This window comes from Coffea arabica, chromosome 2c (assembly GCF_036785885.1).
Source record: "Coffea arabica cultivar ET-39 chromosome 2c, Coffea Arabica ET-39 HiFi, whole genome shotgun sequence".
In the NCBI taxonomy this organism is placed as follows: Eukaryota; Viridiplantae; Streptophyta; class Magnoliopsida; order Gentianales; family Rubiaceae; genus Coffea; species Coffea arabica.
Window position 1 is genome coordinate 28078569 of NC_092312.1, and position 19155 is coordinate 28097723.

Consider the following 19155-nt stretch of genomic DNA (forward strand, 5'->3'; position numbering starts at 1 on the left):
AAGAAAAGAAACACAAGGAAATTTGGTAAAAACCAAGGGCTCTAAACTAATGTTGAAGCTTCAACTCATTCTCACATGGTAATAAACATTAATAATAATCTCATGAAAATTTTCTTTTCTACACCAGAACAAATTGGCCCCGTTTGACAAGTGAGTTTTTTGAGTGTTTGTCTAAAACTTATTGTAAATTACTATAGAAGTTGTAGAAAAAATTTTTTAAGTTGGTAAATTTTTGGGTATTTTGAAATATATAGTTTACAGATTTTAAAAAGTTATTGTAGTTAAAATTGTTAAAAAAATTGTAGGTGACAAACTTGACAAAAAACTTTGCTTGCCAAATAAGGCCAATATTTGCGAACAACTACAATAATCGTACTAGAGTACTTGATAAAGATTTTGATGTGAGGTTAAGTAATGCTTCTTGAAAAGTAAGACTTTGAGAATGCACCGGGATTCATGGAAGTGACCTAAAATTTTTAGGTCGTGACCTAAAGCGATGGAATGAAATCTTCCCATCCCAGGTAAACACCAGTTTTCTTTTTTCATACGATAAAAAAGTTGCAGTAAAAGAGAAGATAAACAACACTAGGTACTTGAAAATAATTTTTACTTAAATAACATTAAAGGCTTATTACTTTAAACAACCTAAAATTGACATTCTAAAATGTTTGCGTCCACATGGAAGAAGGTAACCTAAAATATTTAGGTCATGACGTCCATGGTTCAAATCAAAGTGATGGAGAGGAATCATCTTCTCCTACGTAACCTTTTTTTTTTTTTTTTTTTTTTCCGTTGGAGCTTCTCCTACGTCAACATATCTCGTATGAAAGTAACATCCAATGATACACCAATACTTTACTTAATAATGCAAACAAGCTAGCAATTGTCATCCAGACAAGAAAACTACCTTTATGTCCCAATAGATGAAACCACATTGTTAACATTGTTTTCCTTTTATAACCTATGGTAGGCTTCGGTAATGGACAAGATAATTGCATTTAAGATAAAGTGTTCCTATTTTCTTTATAAATATTGACACGTTTTCAGCACTTTCTTAGTTGATGAGAAGACATATAGAAGTTGGATTGTGTAGTTGCTTTTTCTTAGTGTAAGGTTCTTGGAAGATTGCTAACCAAAATGCATGCACCTAGGAAGCTGGAAATTTAGGTTAAAGATTTTGTGCTTGAGTTTTTTTGGCACCCTTTATATTGTGCTCCATAGCCACTCATTAGATTAGAAGTTTTATGCAATGGAAACAACTCTTTTACTGCTTTTATTGATTGCTGTTCAACATCAAAATTGATTTATAGTCCAAGGAACTTGTCTTCCGGTCATTGTTTTTATGCTATATATACATCCAAGAATAAATATTCTAGATACTCATCTGATGAACATTATTTGCTGAAAGACAAAGCCAACCGGACTGCTTTCATTGTGTGCTAATAGGAAACTAATAAGGAGCATGATAGCATGACCTACTGTGGTCCTGCAAGGGCTTGGTTCAGATTCAATGTCATATTTCAAATAGTAATGAAAAAAGTTAAAAAGAAGTTTGGACAATCAATTGAAGCTCTATAAAAGCTGAAATGGAAAATTAAGTGCCTAAAAATTGCATGAGCTAAAACAATTTATCAGGGATTGGCTCCTTTCTAGTTTTTTTTTTTTTCCGAAACGATAGATTAATATATTTCTACTAAGAGAGAATTTACAATATATGAGCAAGGGCTCAAGTTTTCCTTTACAAAAGTGTACTAAGACACTGAGAATCGAAGAACTCCTCATCAAAATAAATGTGCATTGCTTGCTTATTCAGTTTATAACTGAGTGTATTAGTACTCCTATTACTAGGCTGGCTAACAAATGAGCATATCCTAAACATTAAGCTTAGATCATTGATGCATTCAAGATGGCCTGCTATATAGATGTTGCTTGGGGCTTGACAGTTTATCATCTTTAAAGTTTGGTTACATGATGTCTGAACCTGTATGTGTTGCCAGCCGCGTTCCTTTCACTTACAAAGTGTCAATTGTATAGCCACCAAATTGTCCAAAACTTCAAGATGGCTCCTTTCTAGTTAGATGCGGAGCTTTTCACAAATTTTTTTGAAATCAACCAACACGGTCATGCCGACACGAAGATAAACAAACAAAAAAAAAAGAAAAAGAAAAAATCAATATAGAAACAATTTTGAAAAAAGGAACCTCTAATGATACAAAGAAATATATTCATTTCTCTACCATAACATCAAAAATTAATAGTTCACATGTCGAGAAGGGTTTAATCTAGTAGTTAATATGGAGAGTCTAGAACTTAAAAATTTTGGATTTAAATCCCTCCTCCTCCTTTCTTACTTCTTTAATCCCAATTGATGTGAACAAAACATGAAGCATCATTTATACAGATATATACGGGTGTTAATGCCAATTTTATGCTTTTTTAAGATATAATATCAGTGGCATGCACTATCTGTAATATATGTTTTTACTTTTGGTCCTTATAGAAGATGTGCAATCCAAATATGACATGAAAATTGGATACATAACATCATGAAATGTGGTGACACAAAATCCAAAGATTGACTTGATTAATTTAATAAGAACAGACTTTCTTTCCATTTAATTAAGACAAACTAAGTACAACGCATAGATCTAGGTTTTAAGTTTTAGCAAATGTATAGAAAAGAACTATAAAAAGTTTAAAAAGAGGAAATTACCTGGGCTTAGTGTTTCCTGCACTAAGCTAGGAAATTGCCTAGCTTCTATTTGCATCTAAGATATTTCTTTTGCATGTGTAACCACTAGTTAGTAGCAGATACTTTATCGTTAGAGTTTAAAGCATATTTCGTCAAGCCTAATTAGTGAGGAAGTTAGGCACACCATAAAATTATTAGTTCCTAAAGCTTCTCTTCAGCTCCTTTCTTTTTACTTCTTCCATATGCAAACTCAAAATTCTTCAATAGCAATCTTACCTTCTCCAAATCAGCATTAGAAGAATTATCAGAAGTAAATGAAAACAAAAACTTTAGTTCTTAACCTTGTAGAATTGATTCAATAGAGCAATAAAGGTTTAATTTTGAGTAATACTTTTAATATCCATATTAGTTTGCATCAGACAGAATCTACCCCACAAGGGTTTCCAAAGTCTCACTTTGGCCCCCAAGATTATGACATCATTAATTATCTTAAAATTTGTACCCTAAAAAGTTGTTCAGATTAAAAAGTTGCCCCAACAGACTCGAAAATATGCTATGTAGTAGGCATTATTGTTATAGATTTTACTTTTATCTCAAAAAAATTCAAAAAATCATGCTTACAAATATACACACTTTTACCCTAAAAAAAATGTTTCGATGATATGGTTTGCTAAAAACAATTTTGCCATACATTCATGTTTGCCTCTTGATTGCAATTGTAGTTTTAAAAACTAAACATTTCTTTTTTAAGTTAAATCAGAATAGTCTCTCTAATAAATCTCAACGCAGTAAGAATTGTTATTATTAATTTTTTATCATTTAATTGACCTTTTACTCTAAAACTCCGAGGAGGCAGATGAGGGTAGGTTTTAAAGCCAATAGGGGGAGAACCGGAGAAGGGATAACTTCTTCAAAGCACAAGGGAGTTATTGACAATTTACTGTATAGAAAGGGCAAAGCAGCAAATACTAGCCGCATACCGTTAAGTTCATTTCCGGCCTTCTTTAACATATCGTGTCACCTTCTTTGACTTTTGCACTAACAGCCAATTCTTAACGCTTTTGCAATCAGCCAAACTTTTCTATCGGATCTTTAATGCTGATGGAAGAAGTGGCATCGCGTTGCTTATGTCCAAGTCGAACTGTTTACTCTTTAATTGCGGCACCAACATGTAAAAACTAACATTACATCATTTTTGTGACTTAATAATATTCCTATTATTTGCCATTGAAACCTCAGTCTAGCGGTTAATATTAAAACTTTAAAACTTAGACCCTATTTGATAATCAAATTTAGTACTTAAATGTAATGATTTCAAATTTTAATATATTCAAATGTATTTGACAACTAAAAATATGACATCTTAAATTAATAACTAGAATTTTACTCGTACCTTAGCACAGTTTTTTTATTTATTGTGAATTTATACAAATATGAATAATTTAAATATAAAAATTAACAACAATTCTACATGTTCATTCATATTAATTTTAAAAAATTAACATATTTTAAATGTTCAATTATTTACTATTATTTAAAATTTTGTATACATACTTTGACTATAATATGATAGTATACATCAAATAATGTACCCCATACCTAAAACTTATAGATATTCTTTTAGATAATTTAAATTTTTATAATGACCAAAACCTAGAATTATATATTCATACTTAATTAAGTAGAAAAAAAAAAGAACCATTAACCCATTTTACTTCATCAAAAAATATTCAATTTCCAATAATATTGGTAAATCTATCAGTGTAACACTAAGTTAATTCAAAATTAAGAAGAGATGATGAACAATTTGAATACTAATCAATGATATGGTGGTAAAAAGGAAGTAATTTATGGGATATGTGAGATTTCAATAATTGTAATTTAAAAAGGTTTTATTATATTTCTATGTAATAATTTGGTAGAAAGCAGATATCATTAAGATAAGATTAGTTATTTTTTAAAGTTATTTTAAAATTAAAGATAATTTTTAAACATATAATATAATCATTGTAATAATTTGATAGAAGCAGACATCATTAGATAAGATTAGTTGTTTTTTAAAGTTATTTTAAAATTAAAGATAATTTTTAAACACATAATATAATCCAAATAGGAGTTATTTTAAAATTAAAGATAATTTTTAAACACATAATATAATCCAAAAATTAAAGATAATTTTTAAACACATAATATAATCCAAATAGGAGTTATTTTAAAATTAAAGATAATTTTTAAACACATAATATAATCCAAATAGGATTTAGTATAGGTAAAACCCAAATGACCCATAACCCGTTAATTCTCTTCAATTAGGCACGTACATAGGAGTGAGAAACACTGTGATTAAAATAGCTACTTTCATATATATATATATATATATATATATATATATATATATATATATTCAATAACTTAGTAGATTCAAATTTCAGATTTCAAATTTTAAATTTATCAAATGCACCATTAGAGGTCTTGGGTTTAAACACCCCTTCCCCTCCCCTACTTCTTAAATTTCATCCTTCTCCTACCGGAAGGAAAAGAAAAAGATATTCCTACCATTTAAAATGGGTGTTACTAATGAATGTTCACTTACGATGTAGTTCAAGTGTTAAATTTTGAATAAATAAAATTAATTAAAAAACATATAAATACAAAAGAGGACAATAATTTGTTAGTGTGTGCATTTACATATAGGTTGGATATAATATATGTGTGCTATCAGGTGCATAAGGGATAGCTGCTTAAAAAATCCATTTAAAATATTTGCTAAGTTTATGTGTAGTAATTTACCAAACATTGTCTGCACTGGATGTGAACATGAAATGGCGTGGGTAAATTGAGTTGAACTTATGTACTTTAGATGGCAATTAAGAAAGAATTGATAAAAACATGAGAAATGGATATAAATGTTTAGATGGCAAAGTTTTAAGATCAAGATTTTGACTGAATATGTATTGCAGTTCAATATGGAAAAACACTAAAGATGCCAAACATTGCTATTGAAAAATCAAGGACATTACTTTCAATAGGGTCTAAACAAGTCGAATATCGTTGTACTTTTATTTTATTTTTTAACAAATATACATCTATAATCGAAATTAGCTTGATTATACGTATAACCACCAAGTTGAATTACTTTTTATTGATTCAAATGCCTTTAATATACTACATTAATATTAGTTTTAACATCAACTGGTTCTTGACCCCAGCTCAAGTGAGCTTGAGTCAAATGTTAGCTAGCTTAGCTTGTACAAGTTCAGTTCAACCCGATACTAACATAGTACTAGAAAGTGCAAGACAAGTATTATTCCCCAGTAAATAATAAAGAACAATAGAAAGTGAGTGATAACTTCACTATCATATCACATGGTGAGTGAATAGTATTTATACCGACTTGGAATCGCAACCTCATGTAACAACAAATAATTGAGATACTCTTCGATATTTTGATTAGGCCTCCCATTAGCCTTTGAGAATTTTAGCTGTCAACATAGTAGCCTATAGGCTATAGCTGGCTGTCACGTTAGTTTCTAAATTAGAATCCCAAATACAAGAGGGTTAATTTCAAAATGCACTATGGTAAGATATTAAACTCTTAATTTTTCCTTTTTATTGTTTGATTTGACACTTAAACTTTTGAACTTTTTCAAATATGATACGAGCAACTAAGCAAATTAAACCACCAAGTTGAATCCAATTTTGTCATTTTAAATTCACAGAAACGACATGTAAACCACACACAAGAATGCCAAAAAAAACACCCTACACAAAACAAAACAAAACAAAAAACTCTTATTGCGATTTGTGGATAAAGATTACCTAAGTGTTTCTAAAACTAAATGCCTTAATGAATTTTTTTTATTAAATTGACAAATTATTGACATAATTGAAGGCGTATATCTCCGTTCATTGGACTGTATCTGCACCTCAAATGATAAAATCAAGTTTAAGACTGCATTACATTAAAGAATAAAGCAAAAAGGAAAAAAAAAAAAAAGCTCGGGATTCAAATTGGACAATAATAAGGAGATCAAAGGAAAAAACGTGTACTTTAAAAGGGGTTATTTTGTAATTAACGTAATAAACCAACCCCAGACAGTAAACATATTTAAAATGCTCACGTGTGGCCTCACGGTCGGTCCGTTGACGGCCACACATGTTTGGTTGCCACCTCAGCCACACGTGTTCGGACTTTGACTTTTCAAATTATTTCCCCAACTCCGGTTTTGCATACGAATTTATACCTATAATCCCAACTTTAGATTCCCGAAATTAGCCTTTTCCAATTGACTGATCTACCCCTCCTAGCCTCTGCACAAATCCAATTGGCCTGAAGAGACGCATTTCCTTGGCCCAATATTAATTTGTGCTCCTTTTTGCCTCTTTTTAGTTCATCCCAATAAATTATTATATTTATTTAATTAAAATTCTACTTTCTGTATACGCCATCCATTCCCTACAAAAAAAAAAAAAAAAAATTCTAATTATACATACGTGGGTAGAACTAGGGAGGGGCCCCCCGCCCCCCAACTTTTGAAAAATTAAGTTCTCCTATAAAAAGTTGGAATCTCAAAAAATTTGTATTCGTAAAAAATAAAAATATTTTTCAAGTTATATATATTTAAGTTTTAGTTGAATTAGAATTCGTCCATTCGAACGAAATTTTCTGGTTCTGCCTATGTTTGTATATACGTGTGGTAACGTATGCTACCACTTTTAATATAGAGAACATTTATTAGGCCTTGGCAGCAGATGCAAATTTGCTTTGCAGCAATTATGTGCAGTTTGTACTACATGAATACGGCTGCATTCATTTATGAGAATTTATGTACACAAACAAGCAACACATGTTAGAACAAATTTGTATAACTATCAACCGAATCCTACAGTAAATCAATAACCAGATACAACCGCGCACACCATTTGTATCATATGGATATATTATTGTTCTCATTTGTGAGAATATTTACAAAAAAAACAAACTAACAAGTACAATCATTATTGTTTTGAGTATTAACCAAACCTATAACAAATCAATAACTCGACACAATTACACACAAAGTTTGTATTGTATGGTATTTGTCGGTTTCATCCGTGAGAATTCATCAGAGCTATGTACAACTGCACAAAATACAATCGTACTTGTCTATCTCTTATATCCAATTTATTCACGGAGATAAATCTGCGACCGAGAAGGCACGAATTAAAACATTAAAGAAAGAAATAAGTCCACTATAAAAACTCTAAAATTCGAACCAGTCGCCTTAACTGTCTAATCATTTTTAAAAGTTTATATTTTTTTTCTTAAGAAAAAGGTAACACCAACAAGTACCCTTTTTTAAAAAAATATATATAGGACAATAAACGAGAAAGAGAGAGGAAGGAGAGAAGTGGGGGAGGAGGGAGCTAGCAAAGAAAGAAACTATAAAAACGGTCTCCCGCTATTACCTCCCCTCTGGACAACACAAACGATACCTCATCTTTCACTACTCATCATCATAAACATCTTTCTTTCTCTTCCCCCCAACCATTTCTCTGAGCTCCTCCACTCTTCCCTCTACTTGCTCAAATCTTCCATGGACAACAACAAAAATCCCCGCAGCTCTGTCATAATAGTCGGGGCAGGTATCTCAGGTGCGTAATTCTTGATACAGAGACGCTCAACTGGACGTGCTTCTCTTGATTTTCACCGTAAAAATTCATAGCCTCGTTATTGTTTTAAACGTTTTGCATGCATCTGAACACGTAGGGATATCGGCGGCGAAGGTGTTAGCGGAAAATGGCGTGGATGACATGTTGATATTGGAGGCGTCAGACCGGATAGGCGGGAGGGTAAGGAAGGAGGAATTCGGCGAGGTCACGGTTGAGCTCGGCGCCGGTTGGATTGCCGGTGTGGGTGGCAAACAATCTAACCCCGTTTGGGAACTCGCCAAACAATCCAACCTCCGCACTTGCTTCTCCGATTATAGCTACGCCCGCTACAACATCTATGATCGGAGGTATGCATTCTTGATTGTTGTTTTTTGTTTCTTTTGGCAAACCTAAAAGTTTGTCAGTCTTATTCCCTGAGCTTAATTCGCTCGATAAATTAAATTCAGGGAATAAGAAATTAAACGCAGAAAATAAGAAATTTTGTATAGTTTCTTATTTTCTGCTCGTAAAGTTTAGGTGGCGGTTGAGTGAGCTAGCATTTTCTTCTCATTGTTTTTCTTGAATTCTAATAATTTCTGGGCTGTTTTTCTTTTTTTCCTCCTTTTTTTTGTCATGAATTTTTTAACATTGTTTTCTTAATATTTTTCTGTATTTTTTTTGGGTTGTTTTGATGTTGATTGTGGTTTTAATTGATAAAATTAGTGGGAAGATTTTTCCAAGTGGAATAGCGGCGGACTCATATAAAAAGGCGGTGGACTCCGCAATCCAGCGGTTGAGTCAGGAGGCCAACCATGACGCTTCCACTGCTCATGATGTGTCAGTTCTTGCTGAAACGCCGTCGTATGACTTTCTCTCTCCCTCTAACTTTTTTTTTACTTTTTGGAAATTAAAATTTTTACCCAAAAATGTTTTTTTTTACCTTTCTCATGAATTCATTGCATTAATTGATTCTCTTCAATTGTATAGGGGTAATAATTTTGATTCTTTATTTTTTTTTCTTGCAGCACTCCAAAGACTCCTATTGAGCTGGCAATTGACTTTATTCTGCATGATTTTGAAATGGCAGGTCGATTAACTTTATTTATCTCGGTAAAAAAATAATTTTCGAGAAAGTTTTTTCCCAATGGAAAATAATGAAGCTGGGCTAATAATTATTTTTTTTAACACATTTTACAGAGGTTGAACCAATATCAACATATGTGGATTTTGGAGATAGAGAATTCTTGGTTGCTGACCAAAGAGGGTATGAGCATTTGCTCTATAAAATGGCAGAAACCTTTCTTACTACCAAGGAGGATAAGATATTGGACAGCCGTTTAAAACTCAATAAGGTACTTATTACTACTAGTTATAAACTAAAACATCATTGTCAAAGTTTTATTTTTAATTTTTAATTTTTTACTTTTTCTAACTCTTCTATTTTCTGCATTATAAGACAAACATTACGAACGACCATTCGAAAATCACATTTTAGATTTCTATCTCTCAAGTTTTGCAATGTCGATTATAAATAAAGGTAGTGGCACACCAAAGTTCATAAAATTCTAGAACGTGTTACTTCTTTTTTTTTTTTTTTTTATAAAAAAACTGTCTTGTCTAATGCAATTAAGTTAATCATGTATTTGGCTTTAGTTTGCCCATAAATCACCCAATCATGAGCTGGAAAAGCTTAACACGTTACATACTCTAATTGGCTTAGTTAAAAGGTAGTGAAAAGGAAAATAGGGGTTGGAAAGTGATTAGTGCATAAACCTAAAACTAATAGAGTTTTTGTATTCTTGCACTGCTTTCGCTCATATATATTTTGTTTTCTTGCTGTTGAGATCGATCGACCTACCTTTTAAGTGTATACAGAAAGCGACTTTGTTCTCAAAGCCCTTTTCTCTATTCTTTATTTACTGTTGGTTTAGATAGGTACCTATTTGGTTTTATGTCATCCAGTTTGGTAGGCCGTGCACTTTCATATTTTATTACAATTCAGGAATAAATATCACAAATCTTGGTTCAAGATTGGTGAATGGGGTATCTCATAAGGGAAATGGATATTAAAAAGTATTGCTTGTAATGCTGTAGTTGGGCATCTTTTTAAACAAATTGATGCTCAATATCTTTTTTCCTAGTTAATTAAAGAAGTTATGCCCTGTTTGGACAGCAGTTTTTCAAAGAAAAATTGATACGTTTTCCGTGAACACATTTTCCCATCACTTTTTTACCTTACATATATTAAATCGCTACAGTAATTTTTCTACAAAAAAAATCTAGAAAAATGCAATCTAAACAATAGTTTTTGATGTTTTGGTAGAGTAAAAGAACTGGGAAGTGGGCTGTAGTCGTAGGTTGAAAGAGTCCATGTGGGAAGCTTTTCAATATCATTTCTAAGTAATCTAATTTACTTGGTTCTTTGTTACAATCACAATTTGATTAGAAATAATACTGTAGTCTTTCAGGTAATTAGCTCCTTACTTTTTCCCTTTTCGGAGTTAGTCAAGTTTTTGGGACGTACTAGAAGTACATTGGTAAAAAAATGTTGCCTACTTCTTGAGTTCTAAAAGCATGGAAATTCATGTTTAGATTTTAGAAATGGTATCCTGTTTGCATATATCAGGCATCTAGACATCGACGTCGCTCCCTTTATAGCAATTCAATTTGTTTCTTTTGATGCCCTACACTTTTCTTTCTCCCTGCAAGATACAAAAATTGGAATGTTCAATCCATTTTGTGATCATGGAGATGAGAAACAAAGAAGAAAAACGGACACAATAAACTTATGGAATAAGGTGATGTGCACCAACGAGTTTGCATTCCTTAACCATGAGGTTTCAGATTTAAAATCCTTAGTAATAGAAAGAATAATGTTAGGAGAGTTTATCCTCGTAAGGGATTCGATCCGATTCGAATAGAATTAGTTGTAGATTATAAAACAGATGCAGAAGTCTGTTTGTGATTTATTTAGAAAAAAAGTGATGTGTGACATTTTCACTTGTTATTAAGGTTTGTAAGTTCGGGTGATTTCTATTTTTCTTCTTTGGTAATTTAATATTGAAGTAGATTATTTAATTATGTACTGTTTAGTGCTACACAATTTTACCTACGTCAGTCCCCACATCCACCATCTTGGAATAGTTGTATATTTCTATGCATATGCGTTATGGACGACCTTTTACTCATGAGAGAAATTAAATATGCAAGTAGCCAGTCAAATCAACACAAAACAAGGAGCATGGAGAAGATAAGAGTCTTGTCAGTTTCTTCATTCAATGTGCTGCCTTGACATTTGCCTCATCTTTCTTTCTTCCATAATTTTCACATTTACCACTAGGATACTGGTATACACTAAATTGCATGTCACCTTGCTAGTCTAAAAATAGCAACAGTGTGTATTTCATACTAGTGCAAAAATCAGGTACTTAAACATGACTTGACTTGAAAAAGTTGCAAAGAGAAATTTTTTTGACAACTTGAAGAGGAGAAATTGGGATGTAGACTCCATTTCGGATTTTGGCAATTAAAGGGCATTAGTGATTGGAACTATCTACATCATACATTAGACACTTAACTTCATTAAGATGACATATTGATTTTGCTCTTGTGGGTAGAAAATTCAATGAATTTTATGGAATTTCTTGGCCAGTTCAATGTATCGAATCTCAGGCAAAAACAAAAAGGTCATAGCCTATAGGTTCCACTGCACATTTTTGAAAGCTAAGTCACAAAAATAGGACTAACTGGCACAGATTTTCTTGGTTTGACTTCTGAGTATCCTAATGGTGACATTACCGGTATTGGCAGCCTCGGCAATTGCATTCTTGATATCCTAACAGTAGCATTGCTCGTAGTCCTCCTCCTCCGTCCCATCCATAATTTGAGAAGCCAACTTTTTAAGTGATGATGTAATTAATTAATTGGCTATGTTTGGATAGTAAATTTTTCTCAAAAATTTTTTTGTTTGCATCAAAATATATTGTTCAATTCATCTTTTTATATTTTAATTATTTTTTTATTTTATATAAATCACATCATAAAAAGTATTACAGTAATTATTTTAAATAATTATTTCAAATAATGTTCTATCCAAACAAATTATATTCTAGCAAGTTAGATTTGGGTCATTTTATAATATTGTTCTCAGATTCAAAATTTGAAAGTACAAGAAAGGTATTGGTACGTGAAAAAAGTTAATTTTTCAGACGGTAAAGTAGAAAAATTAATACTAAAATGTTGTATTGATTTTTAGAGAGCGAAATCTTATTTTGAAACATTCAGAAAGTGAAAATATGACTACGTTAACAATGAAATGGAACGAGGGACTAAGATATACTTGCAGACAAATAAATGCACAATTATAGTAGTGAAAAAAAATTGACTAATTTCTTGTTTTGTTGTCAACTTGTGCATGGAATTGATGATTGGGGCAGGTTGTTCGGGAATTACAGCACTCGAGAAACGGCGTTTCGGTGACAACGGAGGATGGTTGCGTTTACGAAGCCAATTACGTGATTTTGTCCGTTAGCATTGGTGTCCTCCAAAGCAACCTTATTTCCTTCAGACCCCCCTTACCCGTACGTCTCATCTTTCTTCATTAAGATCTTAATCCATCAGTTTCTATTCAATTATTGGTCCCCTTAAGAAGTTAAAAAATATATATATGTACATATACCCTAGAAATTTCTTCTTTTTTTTTTTCTTGGATTAAAATATACTTCTGCATAATAAATGATCATGCAATGATTCTTGACACCTAGAAACTTGCCAATGCAAGTAAAACAAGTTTTTGATTGCACAAATCAATTGCAGAGGACACTATTGACCAAAAGGGACTAGTGAGATCTTGACCATTCAATGCACATTAACTCCTGCAATGTTGTCATGGCCAGTAGGAGTTATGGGTCCATTTTTATAGGTTTTGGACAACCGAAGTTGCTCACCTGCACAGTATTTACACGTAGAGATTGACTAGGTTCTTTCTTTCTTTTGCTATTTGCCTTGACAATCATGTGTTGTGGGATTCTGTCTGCATATAATAAATGTCTCTAGGTTGAAGAGGAGGCCATTATTGATGGACAGTTTAGCTGCCTTTATTAAATGTAGTTCCCCCTTGCTATACTGAAATGAATCTGCAGGACTCTTTCTTCTAAGATATCAAAAGTTGTATACTTGTCTCTTCTTCAATCTATCCATCTATTTATGTGTCTGGCCCTTGTGCAAAACCAGGGGTTGCATCTGCACAGTCCACAGTATTGAGACAGGCTATGGTTCAATATTCTAGTAGTAGTTAGTGCTTAATTGGTCTGTGGAATAGGTCATAGATGTTCAGGGTTCATATGTATATATATATATATATATTAAACATGGCAGGCAACATTAAAGAAATTTGCTCTTTCTTTAAAGTAAGCCAACAAGAAAAAAGAAAAAAGCAACATGAATGATGAATAATGGGGTATGGGATTTTTAGTTTCTTTTGCGCTACTTTAAGGAGTATTGGTTGAACACTTTTTCTGCTCAATTGTCAATGTGGGCATCATCTCCATAGGCACCACCACCCTCAAATGCCTTCAAATTTCATAGAAAAAGCTGAAAGTGAATGGCAGAGTTGATGGGGCTGTAAAATCATGCTTGCTTGGAAGAGCTCATGTATTAATAATCTGTGAAAGTGACTATTATATGTGACTTAATATACTTGAAAAAAAAAATTAAGAGTTTAGGCTGAAATAATTGATATGAAATAATAATTGTAAAATAGTTAGGCTGAAAATTTGTGGTTTATTCTATCTCTTTCCCCTCCCCCCCCCCCCCCCCTTTTTTTTTTTGTTTTCAGTTTGCCTTTCTTGCTCTTGCATCCAAATTGCAATGTGCCTTGGACAATTCCATAAAAATGTACCTACTTTCATAATTCAAATACAGATGCAATTTGTTTTTGTGGTCCCTTATATGTGAAAAATGTTATGAGCTTTCTCAATCATGGAGTCCCTGAATTGAATACTGATACAGTTTTTCAAAATAATGCAACAGAGATGGAAAACAGAAGCCATTAGCAATTGTGATGTTATGGTGTATACAAAGATCTTTTTGAAGTTTCCCTATAAGTTTTGGCCTTGTGGGCCTGAAAAGGAGTTTTTCATTTATGCCCATGAGCGCAGAGGCTACTATACATTCTGGCAGGTTGGTACAATTACATTTTTCTTTGTAGTATAATACATACAAAAAATGATGTATACATAATATAAAATGTATACTATGGTATTATTTTCTAACTTTCTAGCAAATGGTGTATGCATAAAAGGCCATTCTGTTCCATTTTGGGTTTTTGCTGGATTATGTCATGTTTTTATTATAAGCAATTCTTTCATGACGTCAAAGAATATGATCCTTTTCTTTATTTATTTATTTTTTTGTTGCCTATATGGCTGTACTTGCTTGTTATAGGAAGTTTCTATTTTCAATGTGACTTGAGAGCCATCTATGTTATTGTAAAATATTATTTTTGGTGAGCTAACTGAAAATTATACTCTGTACAGACCTAACTAGTTCAACAAGATGAATCATTTCCCTCCAACTATTTTTTTGTTTTAATTTTTCACCAGGGGAGGGGCGGGATTTTAAGAAGCGGGAAGCGGGACGAACTATTTGAACTCAGGATTAAAACATTTTCTTCTTTTCCTTTGGAAGAATAATCAATGAAGAGATCTCTCTCCTACTGAACCCCCTTCCCCCCCCCCCCCCCAACAAAAAAAAATTGAAAAATAAAGGGTTGGCTGATAAGATTCAAACAAATGGCTTCTTTTATGTTACAGTTTCTTTTGCAGCTTACATCTTGCTTGTTTTGAATAGCAGTTTGGCACAATAATTCAAATGTTTTTTTTTTTTTTTATAATAATAACAAATCAAATGTTAAAATAAGCTAATCCAGCAATGCCACTTCTTAGAAGAATTCTGCCCCTCACAACACCCTTCTAATCTAGTGTTTTGTGTACGTGTTTTTTGGACAATAGTGTGGAAGATTGCTCTCACATAATTTCCAAATAAAATAAGATTGTCCAGTTTGGCAGGCTTTGTTTTTATATGACAAGATGGGACAATTACAGGAACTAATTGGAGACTATTTTCAGCTAACTACATCTGTCGTGTATCTCTAGAGATTGTGATCATATTGATTAAATTTTTGCTTTTGTCTTTTCATTGATATGAGAAAACATCCAATCCTGCACAGATGGCTTTATTTCCATGCTATAGATTTTCTGTCACTAGGCAGTCAATTTGATCAGAGCAACTATATGACCATTTTAACCTCTAAGAGTTTCCTGTCCTGCTACATTGAATAGGTCATGCTACATCATCTTTGTATTTGCTCTTTTTTTTTTTTTTTTATTTCGTTATTTTTCCCTTGGCCTTTTTAGTAGTTGATTTTTTTTTTAAATTTTATTAAAAGGCTGATTAGAGGAAGTTGAGGGTTTACTTGTAATATTCTTGCCATTTCATTCTTCACATGAAGTGCAGATTCAATATTCTGCTATAGATTCTCTAGTGTGCTGTCTTTTACCTTATGATAGTCTAGTCAAGATCCTTGATTAGTTAATATACATATCTGTAATGTTCTGGGCTTTGTGCTAATGACGTTTTTGTCCTCGTGCCAATTACTTTTTTGCCCTTTAAAAACTGTCAGCAATCTGTCACAACTCTTTATAGAAACTATACTTATAGTTTGATCATTCTTCCAATACAAAAATATATGGCAGTCTAGCTGCACCAGGAAAATAAATACTTACATCTGTTATTTCTGCTTTATTTATAAATTCGAGACTTCTCGAGTAACATTGGAATTATAGCTAGTATGGGGATTGCACTAGTACTGCAGGGTTCTTTTGGGATGATTTGTGTGCTTAAGATCAGTCAATGTTTGGAGATGCAATGTGATTCTGGAACACTTTCAGTAATGTTAGTACTAATCTAGTCATAGCAGATGCAGAGATTACCCCGAGTGCAGGCTTATTCTGCAATGATTCATTTACCTTAGAGCAGTTAAATGTGGTTGCTGCAGGACTTTGTGTGTTAATCATGTAACTTGTATTCTAAAACACTACTCACCAAACTGAACCAAGCTGGTTGTTGTTGATCTGTTTTAATTTGATCAGCACATGGAGAACGCATACCCGGGGTCAAATATACTGGTGGTGACATTAACAAATGGGGAGTCAAAACGCGTTGAAGCTCAACCGGATGAAGAAACCTTGAGAGAAGCCATGGAAGTTCTGAGGAACATGTTTGGACCAGAAATACCAGATGCTCTCGACATTCTTGTACCACGTTGGTGGAACAATCGGTTCCAGCGCGGCAGCTATAGCAACTATCCAATCTATGTTAATCACCAACATGTTGATGACATTAAGGTCTACATTGTACCTATTACAATCTTGCAGGGTTGATTAAATTAGGTTTTGGTTGCCTTAGATTTTCTATCAAATTTGTAATGTTTTCTAGTTTTTTTGGGCTGCAGGCACCAGTTGGAAGGGTGTTTTTCACAGGAGAGCACACAAGTGAAAAGTTCAGCGGTTACGTGCACGGAGCTTACCTTTCAGGTAACTGATGCATATAACTCAGTATCCTCGGTTGGATTAATCTCAGTTCTAAAAGTTCATATCACCATGATTTTTGAGCAGGCATAGACACAAGTAAAGCTCTATTGGATGAAATGAGGAAGGATAAGGGAAGAAAGAATGAAAATCAGGCTTTTCTCCTAGAGCCCTTGCTTGCTCTGACAGAATCCTTAGCTCAACCAGATGCAGTATCAAATCTCCACAAATATGATATACCTAGAAAACTCTTTCTTAGTAGTAGTAAGCTAGGCCTTCCGGAGGCCATTGTGTGATTTAAGTGGACAGTTGGATATACACTTCTTGACAGAGATAACAATTCATTATTAGGAACGAAATTCGCCTGACAGATTTGAGGGAAGAATATAATCCAATTCATGGATGTTCTGCAACACCAAGAAAGGAAGAAGAGCAAGAAATTATGTAAATGATTAGTGAATTTCATCTCCTGAATAGGTAACAATGCAACTGGAGGCTCCGGGAGGATCACTTTGATTGGAATCTGTTTGGTTATGCATTAGATTATTCAATATAGCATGTATTGGAGGGGTCACTGACGAGATTTAAGTGTAACTAAGATGATGTTGATTCATGAATGACAATCTTTTTTAATTCCAAACGGGTGTTCAAGCATATTTTTGCTCCTGTTAGAGATAAGGCTAATTTTAACTTTTTAGAGACTAGGCTGAAGTAGACAGACAAGTGCCATGTAGAACTAAATTTTAAAAGCCCCAGTGACAGAGGGTAAGTGCTGTAAATATAAGGCACAAGGAAAGCTTTAATTCACTGCAATACAGACGAAATAAGATAGCAAATCAGTATGCATAATTTCCAGACAAAGTTTCTTGCAAGATTTACACATTAGGGAAGTTTAATCATTATCGTTAGTATATAAAAAGTATGAATGTTGGTTTTAGGGAGTGCAAGTATAAACACTTTTTTGTCTTCGTTTTAGCTATCCCTAAATTACCTTCATGTCTTTTAATTAGAATTATTGCATTTTAATATGACACTAATTAAAAGAAGTAAAACACTCCAATTGATTACATTTTAATAGTATTGGTAATTAGAATTAAAAATTGCTCATTAAAAACTATTTACCTACTCTTGGACTCCATTTCCAATTATTATACGCATCAAAATTTCTTATTTGAAGCATGAAAAATTTCTCATGAGTCATTAGTTGAGATTGCAAGAAAAAAAATCAATTTCAAAAAATAGATACTCTCTAGAAAATGGAGAAATATATAAGGACAAAAGAACCCTTATTCATCTGTATGTCTTCATACATATATCATGAGTTAATTTTACAATTATGCACTTTTTACCAATACGAAAAATTTTTCATGTTGCACCCAATGGAATTTCAATATACAAAAATTGGTGACACCTTTATAACTGAAATAGCAGTATTAAACTAGAAAAAAGAAATCTAAAATAGAACCATACGAACCACTATCATCATTAATATATAGCAACCGATCAAAACAAAAAAAAATTGAAAAAAATTGTAAACTATTTATAAAATGACACAAAGTAAATAGCAAATGAATTAAAAAACTAGAATACAATTCAAATAATACCAAAGACAACATCCAAATCACTAGATCTAGGGGAAGACAAACTTGAGCAAACCAAATCCATCCATCAAGTCATCTCTAATGATAAAATAAGAATTATATAAGGGTAAATTTAAAATGAAGAATGATAAAATAAAAATGATATCCAAATTGTTTTTGGTGATGTCCAAACTACCCTTATTTTTCTAATGATTACATATATATATATTGTATTGCAATATTAGTGAATAATGGAAACGGTTATGAAATGAAAAACTTTAAAATTAAGAAAATTTCATTTATGGTGACAATTGTAATTAGACATATTTAGTGCATTCCAATAATTGATAATAATGATAGCGGTTATGGATTAAAAGTTAGCAATTAAAAAATAAAACAGTGCAATGTACAAAAAATTAATATTAAAATTCTTAATTGGCCACAATTCTCATTCCAATTCCATGATCATCGAAAAACCAAAAATAGTGTGCTTATATGAAACAAGTACACTTGTTGCTTTTGTTTTGCATTGGATTGTGCTAAAAACATGAATAAAAGAAAAGCAAAATAGAAAAAACTCCAACTATCTCTATCTACAAAATTTCATTTGTTAGAATGTACAAGCCAAAAAAACTTTACGTGGTGGATCATTTAGACTCTATTA

At 32.4% G+C, this 19155-nt stretch overlaps 1 protein-coding gene across 2 annotated transcripts; it reads left to right on the plus strand.

The window, feature by feature from the left end:
- The first annotated feature begins 8088 nt into the window (after window positions 1-8088).
- On the plus strand, window positions 8089-17551 carry LOC113727109 (polyamine oxidase 1-like). Of its 2 annotated transcripts, XM_027251110.2 has the most exons (10): window positions 8089-8326; window positions 8442-8691; window positions 9047-9184; window positions 9349-9410; window positions 9521-9675; window positions 12760-12903; window positions 14354-14503; window positions 16474-16728; window positions 16836-16917; window positions 16999-17551. In XM_027251110.2, the coding sequence occupies exons 1-10, from the start codon at window positions 8269-8271 to the stop codon at window positions 17205-17207; spliced, it is 1503 nt and encodes a 500-aa protein (XP_027106911.1). In that variant the 5' UTR covers window positions 8089-8268; the 3' UTR covers window positions 17208-17551. The 2 variants fall into 2 exon arrangements, with proteins under 2 accessions (XP_027106911.1, XP_071931733.1); XM_072075632.1 differs by lacking the exon at window positions 12760-12903.
- The last annotated feature ends 1604 nt before the right edge of the window (window positions 17552-19155 follow it).

Bases quoted from the DNA above. Each gene is read 5' to 3' on its own strand.
- LOC113727109 (XM_027251110.2), top strand. From the start codon at position 8,269: ATGGACAACAACAAAAATCCCCGCAGCTCTGTCATAATAGTCGGGGCA. The intron at 9,676-12,759 runs GTACTTATTACT...TGATTGGGGCAG, and splicing joins GCCGTTTAAAACTCAATAAG to GTTGTTCGGGAATTACAGCA. The intron at 14,504-16,473 runs GTTGGTACAATT...TAATTTGATCAG, and splicing joins GCTACTATACATTCTGGCAG to CACATGGAGAACGCATACCC.